Genomic DNA, 20136 nt, shown 5'->3' with positions numbered 1-20136 from the left:
AAAGGTACATTGTCCTTGTGGCCTAAAGTGAGCACCAAGTGAACCACAAACGTGCACTGTCAACATTTCTGAGTGCCTCATGGTGTATTGCAAAACATTTCCCCCAAATTTTGTCATTTTCGAATAGGGAATAGAACATAGTTTATAAACCGGCAACAGACTCTCTTCTTCTGCCTGCCATGTGAAATATTCAGGGCAATAAAGAAATCCTGATATTTTCCAGAAGACTTGATCCTGGGTTATCCTTTTCCTAATCCATGGATTGATTTTTATTTAATTAATTAGGGGAAAAAAACATTTTGTGCATGTCCTAATAATCCGTATAACCCTATTAATGTGTTAGTTGTAGTACTTGTGCTTTATTAGATTTTTATTCAGTGGTTTCGTTGTTTCTTATTCCTTTTCTATTTTTCTTTCAAAAAATAGTTTTTTTTTTATTTTGAACAGTTTCAATAGTAGTAGTATTTTTTTTTTTATCCATCAACACTTCCTGATATTATTTCTCTTATGTTATTGTGTTGAATGGCAAAGAATACTTATTTTTGATGCTGAGATGAACAAAGGCACCCATAAAATCTGAAAAAAAGCTTCTAAATATAATCTCTCAGTGCATTGGATTATACAGATTAACCTCATGTTTGCACATCAGTTTAGTTTTTTCCCGGGTGATGGGGGATCATTGATTGAAAGTGGCACACAATCTGATTTGAAACCGATGATAAGAGACAAAGTTTGTAGGAATGGTTAACTTCATTTCTGACTTTTTCCCTTGCTCTCTCTCAAACTCACAGTAGTTCAGAGCTCTTTGAAAAATTATTCTATTACCACTATCCATGGTGCTGAAATCCTGAGGGATAAACTGTCTCAGATTTAGAGCGAGAAAAGAACAGGTAACGAATGCAAATACTGCAGGTATACATATCTGGTAAGGTTTATATATATATATATATATATACAGTGGGAAAAAAATAATTTGATCCCCTGCTGATTTTGTACATTTGCACGCTGACAAAGAAATGATTAGTCTATAATTTTAATGGTAGGTTTATATGAACAGTGAGAGACAGAATAATAACAACAACAACAACAAAATCCATAAAAACGCATTTCAAAAAAGTTATGAATTGATTTGCATTTTAATGAGTCAAATAAGTATTTGATCCCCTATCAATCAGCAAGATTTCTGGCTCCCAGGTGTCTTTTATACAGATAAGGAGCTGAGATTAGGAGCACTCTCTTAAAGGGATTGCTCCTAATCTCAGTTTGTTACCTGTATAAAAGACACCTGTCCACAGAAGCAATCAATCAATCAGATTCCAAACTCTCCACCATGGCCAAGACCAAAGAGCTGTCCAAGAATGTCAGGGACAAGATTGTAGTCCTACACAAGGCTGGAATGGGCTACAACACCATCGCCAAGCAGCTTGGTGAGAAGGTGACAACAGTTGGTACGATTATTCGCAAATGGAAGAAACACAAAATAACTCTCAATCTCCCTCGGTCTGAGGCTCCATGCAAGATCTCACCTCGTGGAGTTATAATGATCATGAGAACGGTGAGGAATCAGCCCAGAACTACACGGGAGGATCTTGTGATCTCAAGGCAGCTGGGACCATAGTCATCAAGAAAACAATTGGTAAAAAATTACGCTGTGAAGGACTGAAATCCTGCAGCACCCGCAAGGTCCCCCTACTCAAGAATGCACATGTACAGGCCCGTCTGAAGTTTGCCAAAGATTCAGAGGAGAACTGGGTGAAAGTGTTGTGGTCAGATGAGACCTAAATCGAGCTCTTTGACATCAACTCAGCTTGCCGTGTTTGGAGGAGGAGGAATGCTGCCTATGACCCCAAGAACACCATATCCACCGTCAAACATGGAGGTGGAAACATTATGCTTTGGGGGTGTTTTTCTGCTAAGGAGACAGGACAACTGCACCACATCAAAGGGACGATGGATGGGGCCATGTACTGTAAGGGCCAGCGCATTGAAAATGGGTTGTGGATGGGTATTCCAGCATGACAATGACCCAAAACACATGGCCAAGGCAACAAAGGTGTGGCTCAAGAAGAAGCACATTAAGGTCCTGGAGTGGCCTAGCCAGTCTCCAGACCTTAATCCCATAAAAAAATCTGTGGAGGGAGCTGAAGGTTTGAGTTGCCAAACGTCAGCCTCAAAACCTTAATGACTTGGAGAGGATCTGCAAAGAGGAGTGGGACAAAATCCCTCCTGAGATGTGTGCAAACCTGGTGGCCAACTACAAGAAACGTCTGACCTCTGTGATTACCAACAGGTACTAAGTCATGTTTTGCGAAGAGGGGGTCAAATACTTATTTGACTCATTAAAACGCAAATCAATTTGTTACTTTTTTTAAATGCGTTTTTCTCGATTTTTTTGTTAGTATTCTGTCTGAATGCACCTACCATTAAAATTATTGACTGATCATTTCTCTGTCAGTGGGCAAAAGTACAAAATCAGCAGGGGATCAAATTATTTTTACCCACTGTGTGTGTATATGTATGTGTGTGTATATATATATATATATATATATATATATATATATATATATATATATATATATATATATATATATATATTTACATATTAATGCTTATCTGCATTGCTTATCTCATAGCTTTCATTGCTTATCTGACAAATTATATCTAATTTGAACCATTTGCATAAGATGCTTTTCATATGCAAATTTAAAAAAAGAAAATAAGCATTGTCAAAGGGGAAAAAATAGATTTAATTCTCACCAGGAGCTGACCTGCTCACAACCTCGGAGTTCCTAGAATATTTTATGAAATATTCACTTTGACCTGAATAGTGGGAACTCTCGTTCAGTGTACTCGGATACAGCAGTTTCATAAAATTGAATAAACGGCTTGTAAAACATACTTAAAAAGTAGCAAGAATAAAATGTACTTTAATTTTTTTATACTGTACATATATATTAAATGGTTGCATTCAAATATTATTTATATATTTAAATGATTCATTTGTTACATTTTTGTTTGCATATATTTGGTTACCAGGCAGAGCTGCTTAATATTTAAACTACACGTGGACCAATTGAATCGCCTCTTTGACGTGATGTGGCAAAGACACAGTCTCCTTTGAGAGAGGAGGAGATTTTAGTTGATGGATCTTGGACAATTAAATATTGCATAGTTCGGTTTTAAATTTTAAATGGGTGAGTATATGGGAGAGTCTCTCCACAATTTAAGCTTTTTGCATCCATTAAAGCACATTAATACAAAAAAGTATATTAGGTTGTTCAATATATTAAACATTTTGCTTTTGAAAAACAAGACTATTAACACTGTTCTTTGCCAATTCATCTAATTACTTTTTTATTCTATTAAATCTACAAATGCAAAACATTTCTGCTTGTGTTCATCAGGCTTCAAGTGTTTTGTTATTGCATTTACTGAGTGGATGAATAATAGCAATAATTGTGTGCATGTGATTTGTGGCTCTGCATTGCACCAGTTGTAGGCTACTAATTCGACTAATACTAATTATGAACCTCGATCCTGAAGAAATAGGAAGTATAATTCTGTTTCTAATAGGAGGAAATTGCATTCTGGCTGTGCACTTCATATAAAGCTGAGATTGTGGGAGAGCAAGACTGAGTTGACATGTGAACATCCTTTCTATAGGGGATTAGATTCTGCCATCGAGAGAGGTACTATCAAGGCATCCAATCTGCCTGGCAACCGTTGCTGTGCAGGCATGAGCTCTCTCTGCTCTATGTGAGAGAATTTCTTTCCCTGAAAGAATCCCCCACCCTTTCTCTTCTTATCCATTCTCTGTGCAAGAGGTCATAACCCTGACCCAAAACATGGTCACCATTGTGACCCCAAGACAAGAGATTTTGCCATCAAGTCTCTCTCTTTGTTTTTTTTTTTTTTGTTTGTTTTTTGGAGGAGGGGCACATATGAAGGCACTGTCATCCATCTCTTGAGAGATTCATCAGACACAATACCATGGTTTACCAATTTGATATATACATAGTAGTGAATGATTACTATAGTCTTCTCATACCGTATACCATGGTGTTTACAAAGCTTCTTCAAAGAATACCATGGTACATTCTGTCACTTTTTTCTTAATTGCAAGTACAATAATGTGTCGTTTTCGCTCTGATTTTGACAGCCTCAACTGTTTACCATATTTTTTTATGTAATTTGGGCATAAATATATTTTTAGGTTATTAAACAATAAATCAATCATAGTTTTTTTTTCTTTGAGTGAAAAGAAACTACTACAATCAATCACCATAACCTTGTAGAGGAGAGACCACCATGATTTCTTTCACCTCCCACCCATGAGAAACAGCAATACAGCTGGTGCTCTCATGCTTTGGGGTTTAATCTGTTCCTTCACTGGTTCTTGAGCAAACACATTCCCCATGAGCATTATAGGTTAAAGTTATTGATAGAACTAATGGCAAATGAAATAAGGCCATTATTCTTTTTATTTCAAACCTAAGCTTTGGTCAAATTAGTCTCAATTCCCTGCTCTCTAATAGTTAGTTGTCTGCCCAGGTTCATCTGAATGTGTTGTACTTGAGCTTGTGATTCAGATTAGGGCATGCATGGAGTTTGGGTTTGGAGACTAGAGAGTGTGATGATTCTCTGAATGTAGAAATTGAAAGGTTTTGTGAGGAGAAGCAATGCATTATGGAGGAGTTCTTTCTTGGAGTGGGCTGGAGAGATGAGAATGCCATGGAGAAAATTGTTCTTGTCTACAAAAGAGTGTATATATAATAAGCTATTTAAGTACTTGTGTGTATAAATGTGCGTGCTTGAGCTATAATGTTGATACTGTAAAATAGTGAATCACAGGACAATGGGGGCCTGGTGCTTTGGATCATGTATCTTGTGCGTATGTGTGTGTGGATGTGTAGGTTTGTTTTTAGTTGACTGTGTGAGAATTTAAAAGCTGATCATTTGATCAGGGATACACAAAATGAGCTCACATATTTACACAGATTCACACTAAACCCATTATTTCCTTTACTCACTCCCATTTAGAGGTGTGTGAACACTTCAGAAATGAACTTTAACAAACCTGCAGCAGCTTCTCAGTTGTTTTCTGGGTAAATATTAAGAACACACAGTTTACAACCTCATCCTGTAAAGCTGCATGTTAAGAGGCATATAGGTGCTTGTGGCCTTGTGAAGATTTAAAAATCCATTAATTTTTCTATAGTGATTTTTTTTATTTATTAATTATTAATACATTTTTATTGTTGTTTAAAGATTTTCAATGATATTAAAAAATATATATATTTCTGAAACAAATCCATCACATCTTAAAATGCAATTAGTTTGATGACATTATGCGTTTGACTCACTCTCATGATTTCATATTTCATCTCACCATCACCAATTTTTTGAAAATAATAATAATAATAATAATAAAATAAAAATTGGTGCCAAAACTGCTGGTTGTAATAAAACAGGGACAATCGAAATTTGTGAAAAAGAACTGAATGTTTAAAGAGACTAAATAAGTTTTACACAATATTTAAATGGTTTATCTTAATCTTTATTTCAAACATTGTTTATATAATAATATATCATTTGTATAATATAATATTTTCATATTTTAGGATTAAAAGTCTGGGTCTGGGACAAGGGTAAAACACTAAAATCTAAACAGAAAAGTTGATTTTTGATTTCCCTGTATCAGTTTCAGTGGCACTGAATGCATGTGTGGTCTAAAGAGCAGTTTGCTGAACAGGACTATGTCCTCTTGTCTCACCTCTACAGAACACCAATACTCTAATGTGGCCTTATTGACAGTCTGACCTCTGCCAGCATCCCATATCCACAGGTCCCTCCTGACTCAGTGCTTCTGTGAACCCTCTCACAACAAATACATGATTTTAAATCTCGCTGTGGCAGATAGCTAGACTAACCCCAGGCTCCGGTTTAACTTCTGTTAACCTCTGTGCCAGTCTGAATGAGATGGTGACCGTTCTAATGCCAGCAGTACTGATTCTGAGTTTCATGATTTTATCCAAAGAGTAGAAAATATTTATTACATTATTGTTAGCATCTGTGTTGCATTATAATTATGCTTTTTCCATATTAGAATGAAAAATTAATATATTTAGCAGAAGGAAAAAAATATATTCTATATAGATAGCACTTTTCATAATGGAATTCAGTGTTTCAGATTCCTTTTTTGAATAATATGTGTTGTTGCTAAGACTGATTTTATCACTTTATAGATATTCATGCATGAACTGACTGGACCTGTTAAGCATGGTTAGCATGCTGAGGGAATCCTCTAAAACAGACATATCTGATTCTGTTTGCTGTTCATCTTAATAGAGTAAATCAATATCTTCAATCAATGCATGTGATCCGAATTTTACTACAATGAAGCAAGGCTGTTAAATGTCAGTGGTGTCTAATTTACTTTTGTTTAAGGTCTTAGTCTGCAGCTATTTCTACCTGAACTGGTTCTTGAAATGTTTGTTGGTGTAACCTAATAGTCACGCTCATTCAGTCATATGAGATAATATTTTTTACTTAGATGTTCCCACATAAAAAGTGTTGTTTTGCTAATTATTCCTAGAGTTTTCATAGTATGATTTTTTTTTTTTCTAGAATGCTGTAAGATAACAAATTAGTTATGTGGGTGCACGTGTTTGATCTTCACCATCTTATCACAATGCAAATCTAGCCAGTGCCCCTTTAGCGTTTCTGTACCTGCCAACTAAGGCCTTCAGGGCAACAGTGACCTCAAAAAGTTTCCCTGTGTTATCTGCACCCACCCACACACACACACGAACACTGACAGCATTCCATCTGTCTCCATCTCTCAATGGGGATAAAGAATACCATGGGGGAGGCAGTGCAGGAGCTGCATTCTCCACTTGCCTCCAGTTCTCCACTTATATGTGAAGGTGACTCAGAAAAGGCGCCTACGCATTCATCCAGCAGTTTAAACTCATTGCCTCTCTGGGTAATTGTGGTATCTAAATACAGTAGAGATCAGAAGATGTTTAGTCACATGTGCCTTTGAATCAGGCCGTAACATTTTTGGTAACGCTATATACAATAATGTCCAGTTAGTTAATGCATTAACTATCACTAACAATGAGCAATACATTTGGTAGTATTTATTACTTTGTTAACATTAGGACATAAAATTGTAACTATTAATTAGCTCAGTTCCTTTAAAATAATACTAACAGAATTAATATTTTGATTTTCAAAATGTAATAGTACATGTGGTAAAATACTAAATAAGTGCTTTAGAAGTAGGCCTATTTTTAAAATACTTTGTAAAATCTTATTAACTAATGTTAAAAATACATTTTACTGTAAAGTGTTACTTTTTTTTGGTATTTTTGCATGTTAGTCCAGAGATCAGCTATTTCCAAATCTGATTAGTTTATAATAAAAGTCATTTATGTCTACAACCTTTCAAAAGTGAATTGGAAATGAATCACCCTTACTGCATGATGGGTTTTTTCCTCCTTATCAAGTGTGTGCTTTATGTGAGCAGACTAATTAACAGGCGAATAAATTAGCTCTGAAATATGTTTTCATCCACCACGTCTCCTGGGATATATATATATATATAATTTATTTATGTATTTTTGTCATATTATGTAGAGCAAAAAGTTTCATAACACGTATTCTCCATAAACGCACATAAATGTATTTAATTGTTATTTTTAAATGTTTTCAATTTATAAGCTATTAGGAAATGTATTCTTTGTTTTAAAACAGGGAATTTTGTCTGAAAATCTCTAGACAATGCACAAGGATGGATGGGTTAGGAAGAACGTTCCTCAAAGTGAGGCACCGAACAAAGGGACATTGTCTCATTGTAACTCTTTGGTGAGTGGGACACCATATAGAGTCCTCCATCACTACGTCAAAGAGGAGGGAGTCAGTGGAAGACGTTCTTATTATAGAGAATATCAGCTCCTTAGCATTTCAGCTTCCACGGCCCGCGTTATCCCCACCGCGCTCCCCCAGTGACCGCCTTTGTTCGCATCACAACAATCCCTGAACAGATGGTGCTCTGCTTGGGAATCGAGTGACAGCCACCGGCTAGCAACCAATCGCCTGCTCGGGAATCAGCTGACTCGCCCGGACAAGCGCCAGGTGTTGTCATCATATTTTCCTTGGCAACGCAGCACGGGCTCCACAGTAACACGGAGACACGGCGGATGGGAGCCAGTCAGCGATTCCCGTCGCAAGAATCCATGCAAAACCTGACCATGCGCTTGGCGAAGGTTGCACATGAATTTTCGGCGGAGTGGATGTAACGAAACGATGCCGCTGTAGTTATTATACGGAACTTACGAGCGACGAGATGGTATTTATTATCTGTGGATTTTCTTTCAGTGCTCTTTCGCAAGGACATAGATACTGTATCTAGATACTGTAAGTGCATGAAGCAGTCAGCGCGGAGGGAGGACTTCAGTGCCATTCGGAGAGTGTAGGCTGGAAATCCAAAGAGGTATGCTCAGATAGATTTTGAAGCATCCATATACTGTTCTCTTTATGCACGAGCATCTGTGCATGTTAAACCAGAATCACGGGCAACTAAACAGATTTAAGCAGTGCAATAATTATAATTAAAAAATAAATAAAAAACCGGAGCTACTTGCAAAACCTTCGTCTGTCAGAATGAGCTGTGGTTTTAAAGTAAGTCACCCAAAAATGTGTTTCCTTCTTGTAACTGAAAGTAGATGGTCTCTATGTTGCTTTTTTAGGCTTCTCTTCTATGGATTAGGTGTATGGCAAGCCGTTTTACCATTTATTCCTTTAACTACTGTCTCTTTTCATATTGATACTTGTTTAATAAATAATACTTATTTATAAATAAACCATATTTTAGTTTTTAAAAATATTAGGAATAAATCCAGTAGTGACGGTTATCTTTTTCAGTTTCACAAGCAGCTATTAAATACTAGCAGGCTACATATTCATTATAAACTATAAACTTTCCCAAAAGTAAATTTTTTCCTAATGGGAAAATTAGGAAGAGTCCATATATAGAATTAAGTAACAAAGTTTTGCAAACTGGTACCAACAATGGATTAGTTACTTTTTACTGAATTGCCTTTTGTGTTTGTTCATTGTGTGGTGATATGTATTTCTTTGTAACTTTGTCCTTTGCTGCCTATCTTGATCAGGACTCCCTGGTAGAAGAGATATTGTATCTCAACAGGACCTTCCTGGTTAAATAAGTAAATAAAAAATACTGTTTGGATTGCTGACTAGTAGCAAAGGAATAAGTACTAGTATGTAGAGAATAAATTATGTGATAGGCTACTAGTCAACAACAGATAACTTACTAGTAATTAGAACAAGGAATGCATTTCTAAAAATATAAGAATAAGAACTATTGTTATAAAAATAGTTTTAAGGAATCAGTGTTGGGGGTAACGCATTACAAGTAACGCGAGTTACGTAATAATATATACTTTTTTCAAGTAACTAGTAAAGTAACGCATTACTTTTTAATTTACAAGAAAATATCTGTCTGACTTTTTCCCATTTATTGACTGATTGCGCTGTGAACATGCTCTTACTGTATTTCTAGACTAAACGTGAATGTGCATTAATTCATCCCACTCGCAAAAAACAGTTTTAGTATTCATCAAAATGAATAAAACTGTAAAATGCAAACTCAGAATATGATGCAAACCTGCAATACTGAAATATGTTAAACAACACAAATGTATCTAATCCCATTTTATTAACCAATGTCTTTGCTGCTGACCTTTGATGATCCAGTTCAACCATAATAATTAGCAAAAAATGACTTTAGATAAACTAACAATTGTGCTTCATTTTTTTTTATTGCTGAAGAGTGTTGAACTTTCTTCTCATGCGTTCTACTTTACAGACGTGAATTTCCTTTTCCTTCATCCTGAGGTTTATTCATTACACTTTTTGATGTGAAATGGCTTTTATATTTGCTATGATTAGAACTTCTTGTATTAAAAACAATCAAGCCCTGCTCATATTTAAAAAGTAACGCAAAAGTAATGTAACACCACGTACATTACTTTCCATAAAAAGTAATTAGTTACTTTTTAGGGAGTAACGCAATATTGTAATGCATTACTTTTAAAAGTAACTTTCCCCAACACTGTAAGGAATTATGTTCAAATGGCCTGCCATACGGCGTGATTTAGGCTACTGCATTTAATAGCAAGGACGCATCGGCTGTTGCGCTTGAGATGTTCAAGGGCAAAACGGGTGATTTGTATTTTTTTATTTTTTTTATTTTATAATTTATGGTTTGTTTATGAGTTCACACAATCTGTGTTGTATTTCTCAGAACATTAGCCTGGTATAAGATTATGCTACAACGTGTGTGTATAAGGAGCAAGCAGAATGTGATAGGAATGGTAAATGGTTGACTTTTTAAAGCTTTACATCAAACGTGAATGCATGCAACGATAAAACAGCATGCATAAATAATTTGGTTGCGTATCAGTTTTACTTCTATTTCTACTTGATTATGCCGTTTGCATTAAATTCTTCACAGCCACTCGTTTGTTATATTTAGCCTCCTGAGAGTGATTTTACACTGTAATTGTGGCGGAAATCGACCCAAACTTTGATCAGATCCCGTTATTGCTGGCTTACCGCAGGCGCGCGCATGGGGTCTGGTTGGCGATGAAAAAATGTGATTTGCATCTCAATGTCCAGGCACTCCAGCAGATGTTTCGTTGCTTACTCATTCGAAATAAGACGCCACAACTTCCCCAGGAAAGACAATAAACACGGGAAGACGTCTTTTAGTCAGGGAAGGATGTATAATGAGGTTTGAGGAGGGGGGTTTGTATTGTCCCTGGGGACGCCACCCCTTGTTGCAGCTGTTGCGTCTGTTGCAGAAGTTGTTTTCTTACATTTGAAGAGAAGCGTCCTCATAAGCAACAACAACGTAAAGAAAATGTCGGGAATATGTTGATGAAGACAATAGCCGGCAGGTGGCTACATCTTTAAAAGGTCCGTGGAAAAAGGTAACATTTTTTCCCCCTGTAGATTTTAGGGATTGTATGGCTCTTATCCTATACTTTTTTAATAGGAATGATCATTCATAATATATAACGATAACATTTTGCACAATAAATATGAACATATTAAGACAGTGACAGTCAGTGCAATAAAAACTGTTCTGTCAACATTATTATCATTATTATTATTTTTTTACAATAATATAGTTCTTGCAGTGGAACTGTAAGATGCCTGTTAATTTGGAATGTTAATTAATGCAATTTGGAATTTATCTTTTTTTGGGGGGGGGGGGGGGGTTAACAGTGGTCAGTGGTATAGTGGTGAAAAGGATAAGTCTGTCTTTTGTGTTGGTCACAGAGATAAAAAGTTGAAGAGACCAAGCAACTGTTTGACTATTCTGCAACCATAATCTGGTTAAGAAATCACTGTGGCAAAAGATCTGTTTGGGGTGGGGGGGGGGGGGGGGGGGGGGGGGGGGTTGGGAGAGACATTTCTCACTGCTCTCATAAATGCATGCATTTTAATAGTTATTTTTTCTAAATTTATGAATCACCTAATTTAATTTTATGAACATAATGCATTTTTAATTATTTTTTTTTTTTAATAGATGTATTTATATATTTAGTTTAAACAGCATAGTCCCCAGCACTCTACCGCCCATGCCATTACCCCACAGTTCAACTCTGGGCAAAGCTATGATTCACCATGCAATTAATAATACCCCTCAGATTAAGAGTTGGTAAGCGTAGACTGTCTTGAATGTTGGATGTGAAAACATCTGCTCTCTTGGCCCTTTGCAAATCCTTTTTGATCCAAGAATAAAATTAATTACCGTTAATTTCTCACTCAATTTCTGTGAAGGTTTTTAGGAAGTGAACCCCTTGAGGAGATTAGCAGAGAAAAGACTGGAGTTAGAGACAAGATGGTCATTTTTTGGAGATGACTTTGTAAGCCATTTTAGCAGTCCTTTTGGGTTTCTCCACTTGTTTATTTGGACTTTCGTATTGTATGCTGGAAATGTATTTCCAGTGTTTCCTCTGCCTTCACAGAAAGCTGTGTGCATATAGAGGGTTAGAAAAGCAAATACAGTTTCCTGGAAATGTATTTTCAGGATATTTTAAGTCCTGTAGGCTGTGAGAAACACAAACAGCCCTGTTCATATCTGTAGCAACAACCGTTTTTTTTTTTTTTTCTGTTGCTATTCATAAGTGGCTTGATGAATCACTGAATCAAATCACGAACAACAAATTATGTGTTCTAATGTTTGTGTGGATCCTTGCCATTAGCTCAGGCTTGTGTACCAATCCAAATGCCCTTATTTTTTATACGAGCATAAACCCATTAGTGTTGTTGGTTGTAGTTAAAATATAGATTTTCTGTGAGATTTAAAAAGTGCACTTTACTGTGCACTTATTTAGGAGATAGTTTTAGTGCATCTTCTTTGCCTAAATATCTTTAGAGTTTGTTTTTACAGCCATTTTGGAAGTTTCATTGACAGAGTTGTATGTTTGTCATCACGGAAGTTCACTTAATATTTAGGGCATCGAAACAAAGAGCTACTCGGGATCACACTCAAATCTTGGTTTAGCTCTTAGTGTACACTTCAAATAAACTTGCAGTCTTCAAGTGTACATTTTCCGCAAACTTGAAATAATACCCTGTCAGACACTTGCAGTACTGTGACCAGACGTGTCTTCAAAACAGAAGTCTTCACTCTCTGCAGAGAACAGATCTACATCTGTCGGTGATCTGAAATGGCAGGTGTTTCAAATAGGCTCCCATTGAATTTCACAGCTGTCATTTGTTATCTAAGACTAGGGGAAGTTCAGGATGACGGGCTGGGTAACAGGAAGCAAGCTGGTTGCAAAAGTTCACCTAATGAGTTTGGAATGGCATAAATAGCCATTAATTTGGATTCAGATCCAATATAAAGATGGAATATTTTTGAGGATCATCAGGGTGTCCTATTTGTGTGGTCCCAAATGGTACTGTGAGAAATTAGTTTTGTTACATCATATTTCTCCCATTCATAATTGCATCCTGTTCACAGTTTTCCAAAATCCCGCTATTGAAATGTGAAAAGAGAGTAATTCTCAGTTTGCAACTTCTAATGAGGTTTTCATTTGTAGCCATCATTTTATAATAACCTCATCCTAATTTACATATCCTAATTTATGAGGCCATATACTTTAAAGAAAAAATGTAAAGCGTCTGACTAATTTTTAGGCTTATTTGAACCCTAAAACACTTTGCATCAGCATTAGTTTTGTTTAGTAACTTCACTTCCAAATGATCAATAGAATGCTCACAAAATAATTAATAAAACTGAAGTAATTCTCTTAATTACAGAAAAACAACTAGGCCTTAATCTAAAAACAGAGCTGGAATTGTGGCTTAATTTTAAGCCCCAGTATACAGTCTTAAATGAAATTGTGATCTCTGGATTACTTTATCCTACTTACTGGAAAGGTTTTGGCCTCCACTTTGGTAAATACTGCTATTAAGTGTTGAATCTCAGATTGACCTCAATACTGGTAAAAATGAAACATAATTCATGTGAAAATGGCAGAATATATGGGGTGCATTTGATCCATTGTTTACTGATTTTAAACGATGGAAAAACCATAACAGTAGCAGCTTATATGTTACCCTGCATGGACCACAAAAACAGTAATAAGGGTCATTTAAAAAAAAAAAAAGGGATTTATACATCATCTGACAGCTGAATAAATAAAGCTTTCCATTGATTTATGGTTTGTTAGGTTAGGACAATATTTGGTCGAAATACAACTATTTGAAAATGTGGAATCTGAACATGCAAAAAATCTAAATAAGGAGAAAATTGCATTTAAAGTTGTCCAAATGAAGTTCTTAGCAATGCATATTACTAATCAAAAATTAAGTTTTGATATATTTTATATTTAATATTTTTTATTTTAGGTGAACTCTCCCTTTAAGACAAAACAAATTGCATAGATCACGTTCTGGTAAAAATCAGTTAATTAGTTGGTATTCCTGGAAAATGATGGAACACTTTAGTCCTTCTATTTTCTTTCATCTCATTCATTCATCTGCCTCTCTTAAAATTTTACAGATAAGTTTAATCTTTCATCTTAATTACCTTAAGATATTTCACATGTTTTTGTGTGACACATTGTATTACAACTAATTAGATAATGTATATTTTATTTGTGTCATTTTTCTTGTTCAAACCTGTAAGATAAATGTACTGAAAATGTTAAATGTTAAAATAGTGAATTGAGTATTCACTAGTTTAGTGCCATTTTGAGTGTGAGGTGTCATTTTGTATTGCATTACGAAATACTTTAAGGATGGTGCTGATCACTCTGATAACACAGGCCAGGTCCCATCTGTGTACTGCACTCTTTTATGAGAATTTCTGATACTGGCAGTTACATTGAGCTCTCATTCTAAATTGCCCTGATGCTCCTTTGGCCACAGGGGGGAGATCTGGCCTCTTATTGATTTCCACTCTCACATTAAAGGACTCCTTTACACCTGCTGTACCATGTTTCCTCCATTCATTCATTTTCTTGGGAGAATGAGACCAAGCTTGTATTTATTGGTGGATTTAACTTCATGAGAGACTCCAAAGCTCTGAAGTGAACATATTTCTGAAGTTGGCATATGTAATCTAAATGCCATATGGGTGGATTTTTTTTTTCAGATCTTGGGTCTTTAAATCTTATGTTTTCAGGAGGAGTGTAGTTCAGTTGTTTTGAATCTTGCCGTTAAGAGACATTAACAAGGCTGAGAAACTTTTGTGGAGGAGAATCTGTTCTTAATGTAGGTGGTATTTGGCAAGGACTAAATCCCTTTGGCTTGCTATTTGTGTGATTGAGTCAGCATTAGCACCATATGGGATAGCAGATGCCCCGTTCACTGCTCTGTCAAAGACACAATAACATGCCACCTTTTTGTGCCTTTTGCTTGCAATGGATGCTTAATATGCTTGGTTATTTCATTCCAAACTTCAAAAGCCCTTCTAGTGTTATATTATCCTCCGTAACCTTGGACAACACACATGTCCTACTGAGTATGCAGAATCAAGTCAAGCTAACCTGATTTGATATGATTGATTTGTCATGGTTCACATTTGCGTAATATCTTATTTTTAAGTATTTTGTTTTACATAATTGCTGCATGGAGAGGTAATACTGTAGTTATTTATGATGGAAAACCATTTTGAATCAGGGTATGGTAATATCTTGACAGGGAAGACTATGAAAAAATGTATGTCATTTCTACACCTCACTAATATTCAGTCTTTGTTTATTATAGAAATTGTTTGATCACCTGAGGAATAATATTTCCTTCCTTTCCTTGGTCACCATTTCTTTAATCTTTGATCCACCTCTTCATGCATGTCAGATTGCAGTAAACAAAAGCCTGTGCCTCTGGTTTTCACATTATCTTTATATTTGTACACGAGTTTATTGTATTTTGTATTTGGAACAAAAATTTGTAACAATTATGAAACTTAATACAGGTATTTGTAACTATATTGTGACAAATCTTTTTCCAATTTTGCCTACTTCTGTGAAGTTTCATATTTCTTCTACATAATGCTTAGCTCATTTAGTCATTTTTATGTGGTTAATCTAGATATATCTGCTTAACTTGTTTATTGTTTAACGTTTAAAGTGGTAAACAAGTAAAATACATTTTTTCATAATGAAAATAATGTGGAAAAAAATGTCAATGCAAGTACATTTATCCCGTTTTTGAACATGCATTTTACCTGGCAAATACTTAAATATTTAAGAATTTTCTTTTTCAGTCATCCACGTGTAGAATCATTGTTTCTATTGTTTGAATCCATTTTTCTTTTTTTTGCTTTCAACTCATATTTGTTACATGTTTGTTAGAATGTTTATATAACACAATTTTTCGTGTAAAGGAATTTTTCCATTGATTATTGTAACAGGCTTTTCTCTGTTTGTTTTTATTCTAGGCCAACTCTCCAGTCCAAGATTCATGCTGTGAGGAAGTTTCAAACCTATATGAGCCCATGGGAACTACACTCTTTTAAATCTTTCGGAAGCTCTTTGACTCCACTGTTCAAGATTTCAGAGGGATAAAAGGGCTATTCTGCAACACTTCTATTGAATGAGAATCTCACCTCACCATCTTTTTGGCACTATAGGAATTCCAGCTCAGATCTGAGAGGATAAACACTTACAGTCAGAATGGCAAAAGGGACTTTCTTTGTTGTTGTGCAGGGCCAGATTTGTTTCTTCTTGCTTCTGGCTTTACTTGGCCTCTCTTCAGTTCAGAGTACAGAATGTCCGCAGCTCTGTGTGTGCGAGATCCGGCCTTGGTTCACACCCCAGTCCACCTACAGAGAAGCAACTACTGTTGATTGCAATGACCTTCACCTAACACGCATCCCCGGGAACCTCTCCGTTGACACGCAAGTGTTGCTTCTGCAAAGTAACTACATTGCCAGAACTAGTGAGGAACTGGAACAGTTACTGAATCTCACAGAACTCGACCTGTCCCAGAACAACTTCAGCAACATCCGGGATATCGGCCTGACCAACATGTCGCAACTCACAACGCTTCACTTGGAGGAAAACCAAATAGTTGAGATGCCTGACTTCAGCTTGCAAGACCTTACCAATCTACAGGAGCTGTACATTAATCACAATCAGATCAGCTCCATTGCACCCAATGCCTTCGCCGGATTGCATAACCTTCTGAGGCTCCATCTGAACTCCAACAGACTCAAGGCCATTGCCAGTCGCTGGTTTGAATCAACCCCCAACCTGGAGATCCTGATGATTGGGGAAAATCCTGTGGTCGGCATCCTGGATTTGAACTTCAAACCTCTTACCAACTTAAGAAGCCTGGTCCTGGCAGGAATGGATCTCACTGATATCCCAGGCAATGCATTTGTTGGACTAGACAACCTGGAGAGTCTCTCCTTCTATGATAATAAACTAGTCCGGGTGCCACAGACTGCTCTGCAGAAGCTTCCAAACCTGAAATTTCTGGATTTGAACAAGAATCCAATACATAAAATTCAAGAGGGCGACTTCAAGAACATGCTAAGGCTGAAAGAACTTGGTATTAACAACATGGGAGAACTTGTGTCCATTGATCGCTTTGCCCTGGATAACCTCCCAGAGTTGACCAAACTCGAAGCCACCAACAACCCCAAGTTTTCCTACGTGAGCCGTTTAGCATTCCGTGACTTGCCATCACTAGAGAGTCTAATGCTCAATAACAACGCTCTAAACTCTCTCTACCAAGCAACGGCGGAGTCCCTGCCCAACCTGAGGGAGATCAGTATCCACAGCAACCCGCTGCGCTGCGACTGTGTAATTCAATGGATGAGCTCGAACAAGACAACCATTCGATTTATGGAGCCTCTTTCCATGTTCTGCGCCATGCCAATTGAGGTTAGAGGTCAGCGTGTGCGAGACGTACTTTACCGTGAATCTTCAGGCCAGTGTTTGCCAATGATCTCTCACGACACGTTCCCCAATCACCTCAATCTAGACATCGGGATGACTGTAGACCTCGACTGTCGTGCTATGGCTGAACCTGAACCGGAAATATACTGGGTGACCCCATCTGGTAACAAAGTCATGATGGATACCACATCCGATAAATACCAACTCAACAGTGCAGGAACTCTGCGGATATCCCACATTCAGGTGGTCGACTCTGGACACTACACCTGTGTGGCTCAGAATACAGAAGGAGCGGACACTCGGGTGACCGCCATTCGAGTCAACGGGACTCTTCTGGATAGCACCCAGCTTATGAAGATCTACGTGAAACACACAGAGTCCCACTCAATTTTAGTATCCTGGAAAGTGAACTCCAACGTCATGACGTCCAATCTGAAGTGGTCGTCAGCCACCATGAAAATCGACAACCCTCACATCACCTATACAGCTAAAGTTCCTGTAGATGTTCACGAGTACAACCTCACACACCTTCAGCCGGCCACTGAGTATGAGGTCTGTCTCTCGGTCTCCAATATCCACCAGCAGACCCAGAAGTCATGCGTCAACGTCACGACCAAGCACGCTACGTTTGCGGTGGAGATCTCTGAGCAAGGCACCAATACAGCTCTGGCGGCAGTCATGGGCACAATACTGGCCATCATCAGCCTGGGCTCAATCACGTTATACATTGCAAAGAGATGGAAAAGGAAGAACTACCATCACTCCTTAAAGAAGTACATGCAGAAAACCTCCTCCATCCCCCTAAACGAACTCTATCCTCCCCTCATTAACTTATGGGAGGCAGACAGCGAAAAGGACAAGGACGGTTCTTCAGACACTAAGCCGACACAGGTGGACACAACAAGAAGTTATTACATGTGGTGAAGCTTACCGGACATTTTTTCTTCTTTAGAGCACAAAGACACATCTTTGCTTATTTGTGCGTAAAAAAAAGACATGGATTTTCTTTTTTCTGCTTTGCTTTACTGCAAGCAACTATTCAGACAGACTTTTTCGTAGAGTGTATTGCCTTTTCCTCTTCTTTGACTTTCAATATGGCAGCTTTGTTTAGCTTCCGAGACATGTTAGTAGCTGTGCTTTTTCTTTTTGTTCATTATATTTTGATAGCACAGCATAGATATTTTCAAGGATTGACTTTGGGTCGATTGATGCTGTAGCACTATATCTGATCCGATATTGATGTTTTTGGCAGTATTCATAGAGAATGCATTGTTTCTTTCTCTCTTTCGTAAGACAGTTTAACTGTTGTGCACTGAAATATATTAACAAATTTGTCTTTGGACTCCAGTGTAAGCTGACAAGGTGAGTTTAGACTTGATACACTGTCTATTGAAAAACGTTAGCAATTGTTCTGTAATGTTGTATCAACTATAATTTGAACATTTTGGATTTTCTCAAAAGTCATTTTTGATTTAGAAGTTTGAACTTTGAAGTTTTTTAGAACTTTGCAGATTAAAGAATTGTAAACCAGCAATAGAAATGTGAATGTTAAATAATTAGTTAGTAGAAAAATGCTTTTTTTTAATTACTCAGATTCTTCTTTTTTAATTGGGTAGAATCTGTTAATCACTTAATTTTGTTGTAATTTACACATGCAAAACATGTTGCATATTACAGCGCAAACAAAAATAAAATACAGTTTTGTTCAGATATTTTTTATACAATGATTTTCAAGGCGAGTGTCATTATTCTAATTTCCTATTCTATCTCTCATTTACGGTGGCCGAGAGAGCTCAACGTGCTGCAACTTCAGAAATCACATGCAAATAGAATATTTGGATAAAAGCGTCTGCCAAATGACTAAATGTAAATGTAAATGTAGAAAAAGCACCAGCAAATCAAGAAAACATCTTCATCAAATTGACAGCAGGTGGTGCAAATGCTCACAACACAAACAAATAAAGAAACACACCGCAAATGCTCAAAATACAACCAAATACATTTTATTTGCAGTGTGTTTCTTTATTTAGTTATTTTGCGTTGTAAAATTGAGGAAGTTGGTTTTTTAATTTGCAGGTGTTTTTTCTATTTGCAGCGCGTTTCTTTGTTTGGTTGTGTTGTGAGCATTTGCAGCTTGTGTGCGTTGTAAAATTGAGGAAGTTGTTTTTTCTATTTGCAGCGCGTTGAGCTCTCTCTGCTACCGTACTCATTCCTATTCTGTCTCCCCCTAGTCCCCCTTCTTTTTAAGTAAATGAGTGACTCATTTTGGTCTTGATGTTAAAGATCTCATTACAAAACCTTAATAGCAATAGAGCGATAAGGTCAAGGAATGCAATTACAAAAAAACATGATTAAAGTTATTGCCACCAAGTTCTTCACCAAGACAAATTATGGGATGTTTATTTTATCGCAGGGTTTGTTTGTGTGTGTGTGTGTGATCATTTATGTTAATAAAAAATAATTAATTTATTGGTATTTTATGTAAAATATATCTGGCCACATGTTGCAGTAATCATAGAAGAAAAGAGTAAATGAACCAAAACCAAAGAAGGTTGTGATTAGGGGTAATGTGGATAATTAACCAGTCTCCATTGGCACATGCAGCCCAGAGTGTTCAGCTTGGCTTTAATCAGCCAAATGCTAGGTCTCTTGCTAATATCAAACATTCACAGGCATCACTATC

The 20136-nt window shown here is 36.8% G+C and overlaps 1 protein-coding gene across 2 annotated transcripts; it reads left to right on the top strand.

Annotated features, from left to right (window-relative positions):
- Positions 1–8172: 8172 nt before the first annotated feature.
- LOC306879062 (leucine-rich repeat neuronal protein 1-like) lies at positions 8173–19175 on the top strand. Of its 2 annotated transcripts, none has more exons than XM_079431749.1 (2): positions 8173–8497; positions 15989–19175. In XM_079431749.1, the coding sequence occupies exon 2, from the start codon at positions 16224–16226 to the stop codon at positions 18375–18377; it is 2154 nt and encodes a 717-aa protein (XP_079287875.1). In that variant the 5' UTR covers positions 8173–8497; positions 15989–16223; the 3' UTR covers positions 18378–19175. The 2 variants fall into 2 exon arrangements, with proteins under 2 accessions (XP_079287875.1, XP_079287876.1); XM_079431750.1 differs by having other exon boundaries at positions 8182–8685; positions 15989–19169.
- Positions 19176–20136: the final 961 nt, after the last annotated feature.

Source organism: Barbus barbus (genome assembly GCF_936440315.1).
Source record: "Barbus barbus genome assembly, chromosome: 13".
NCBI lineage: Eukaryota > Metazoa > Chordata > Actinopteri > Cypriniformes > Cyprinidae > Barbus > Barbus barbus.
This window is presented reverse-complemented; position numbering and strand designations above follow the sequence as displayed.

Coding starts and splice junctions, on each gene's coding strand:
- LOC306879062 (XM_079431749.1), top strand. CDS start 16,224: ATGGCAAAAGGGACTTTCTTTGTTGTTGTGCAGGGCCAGATTTGTTTC.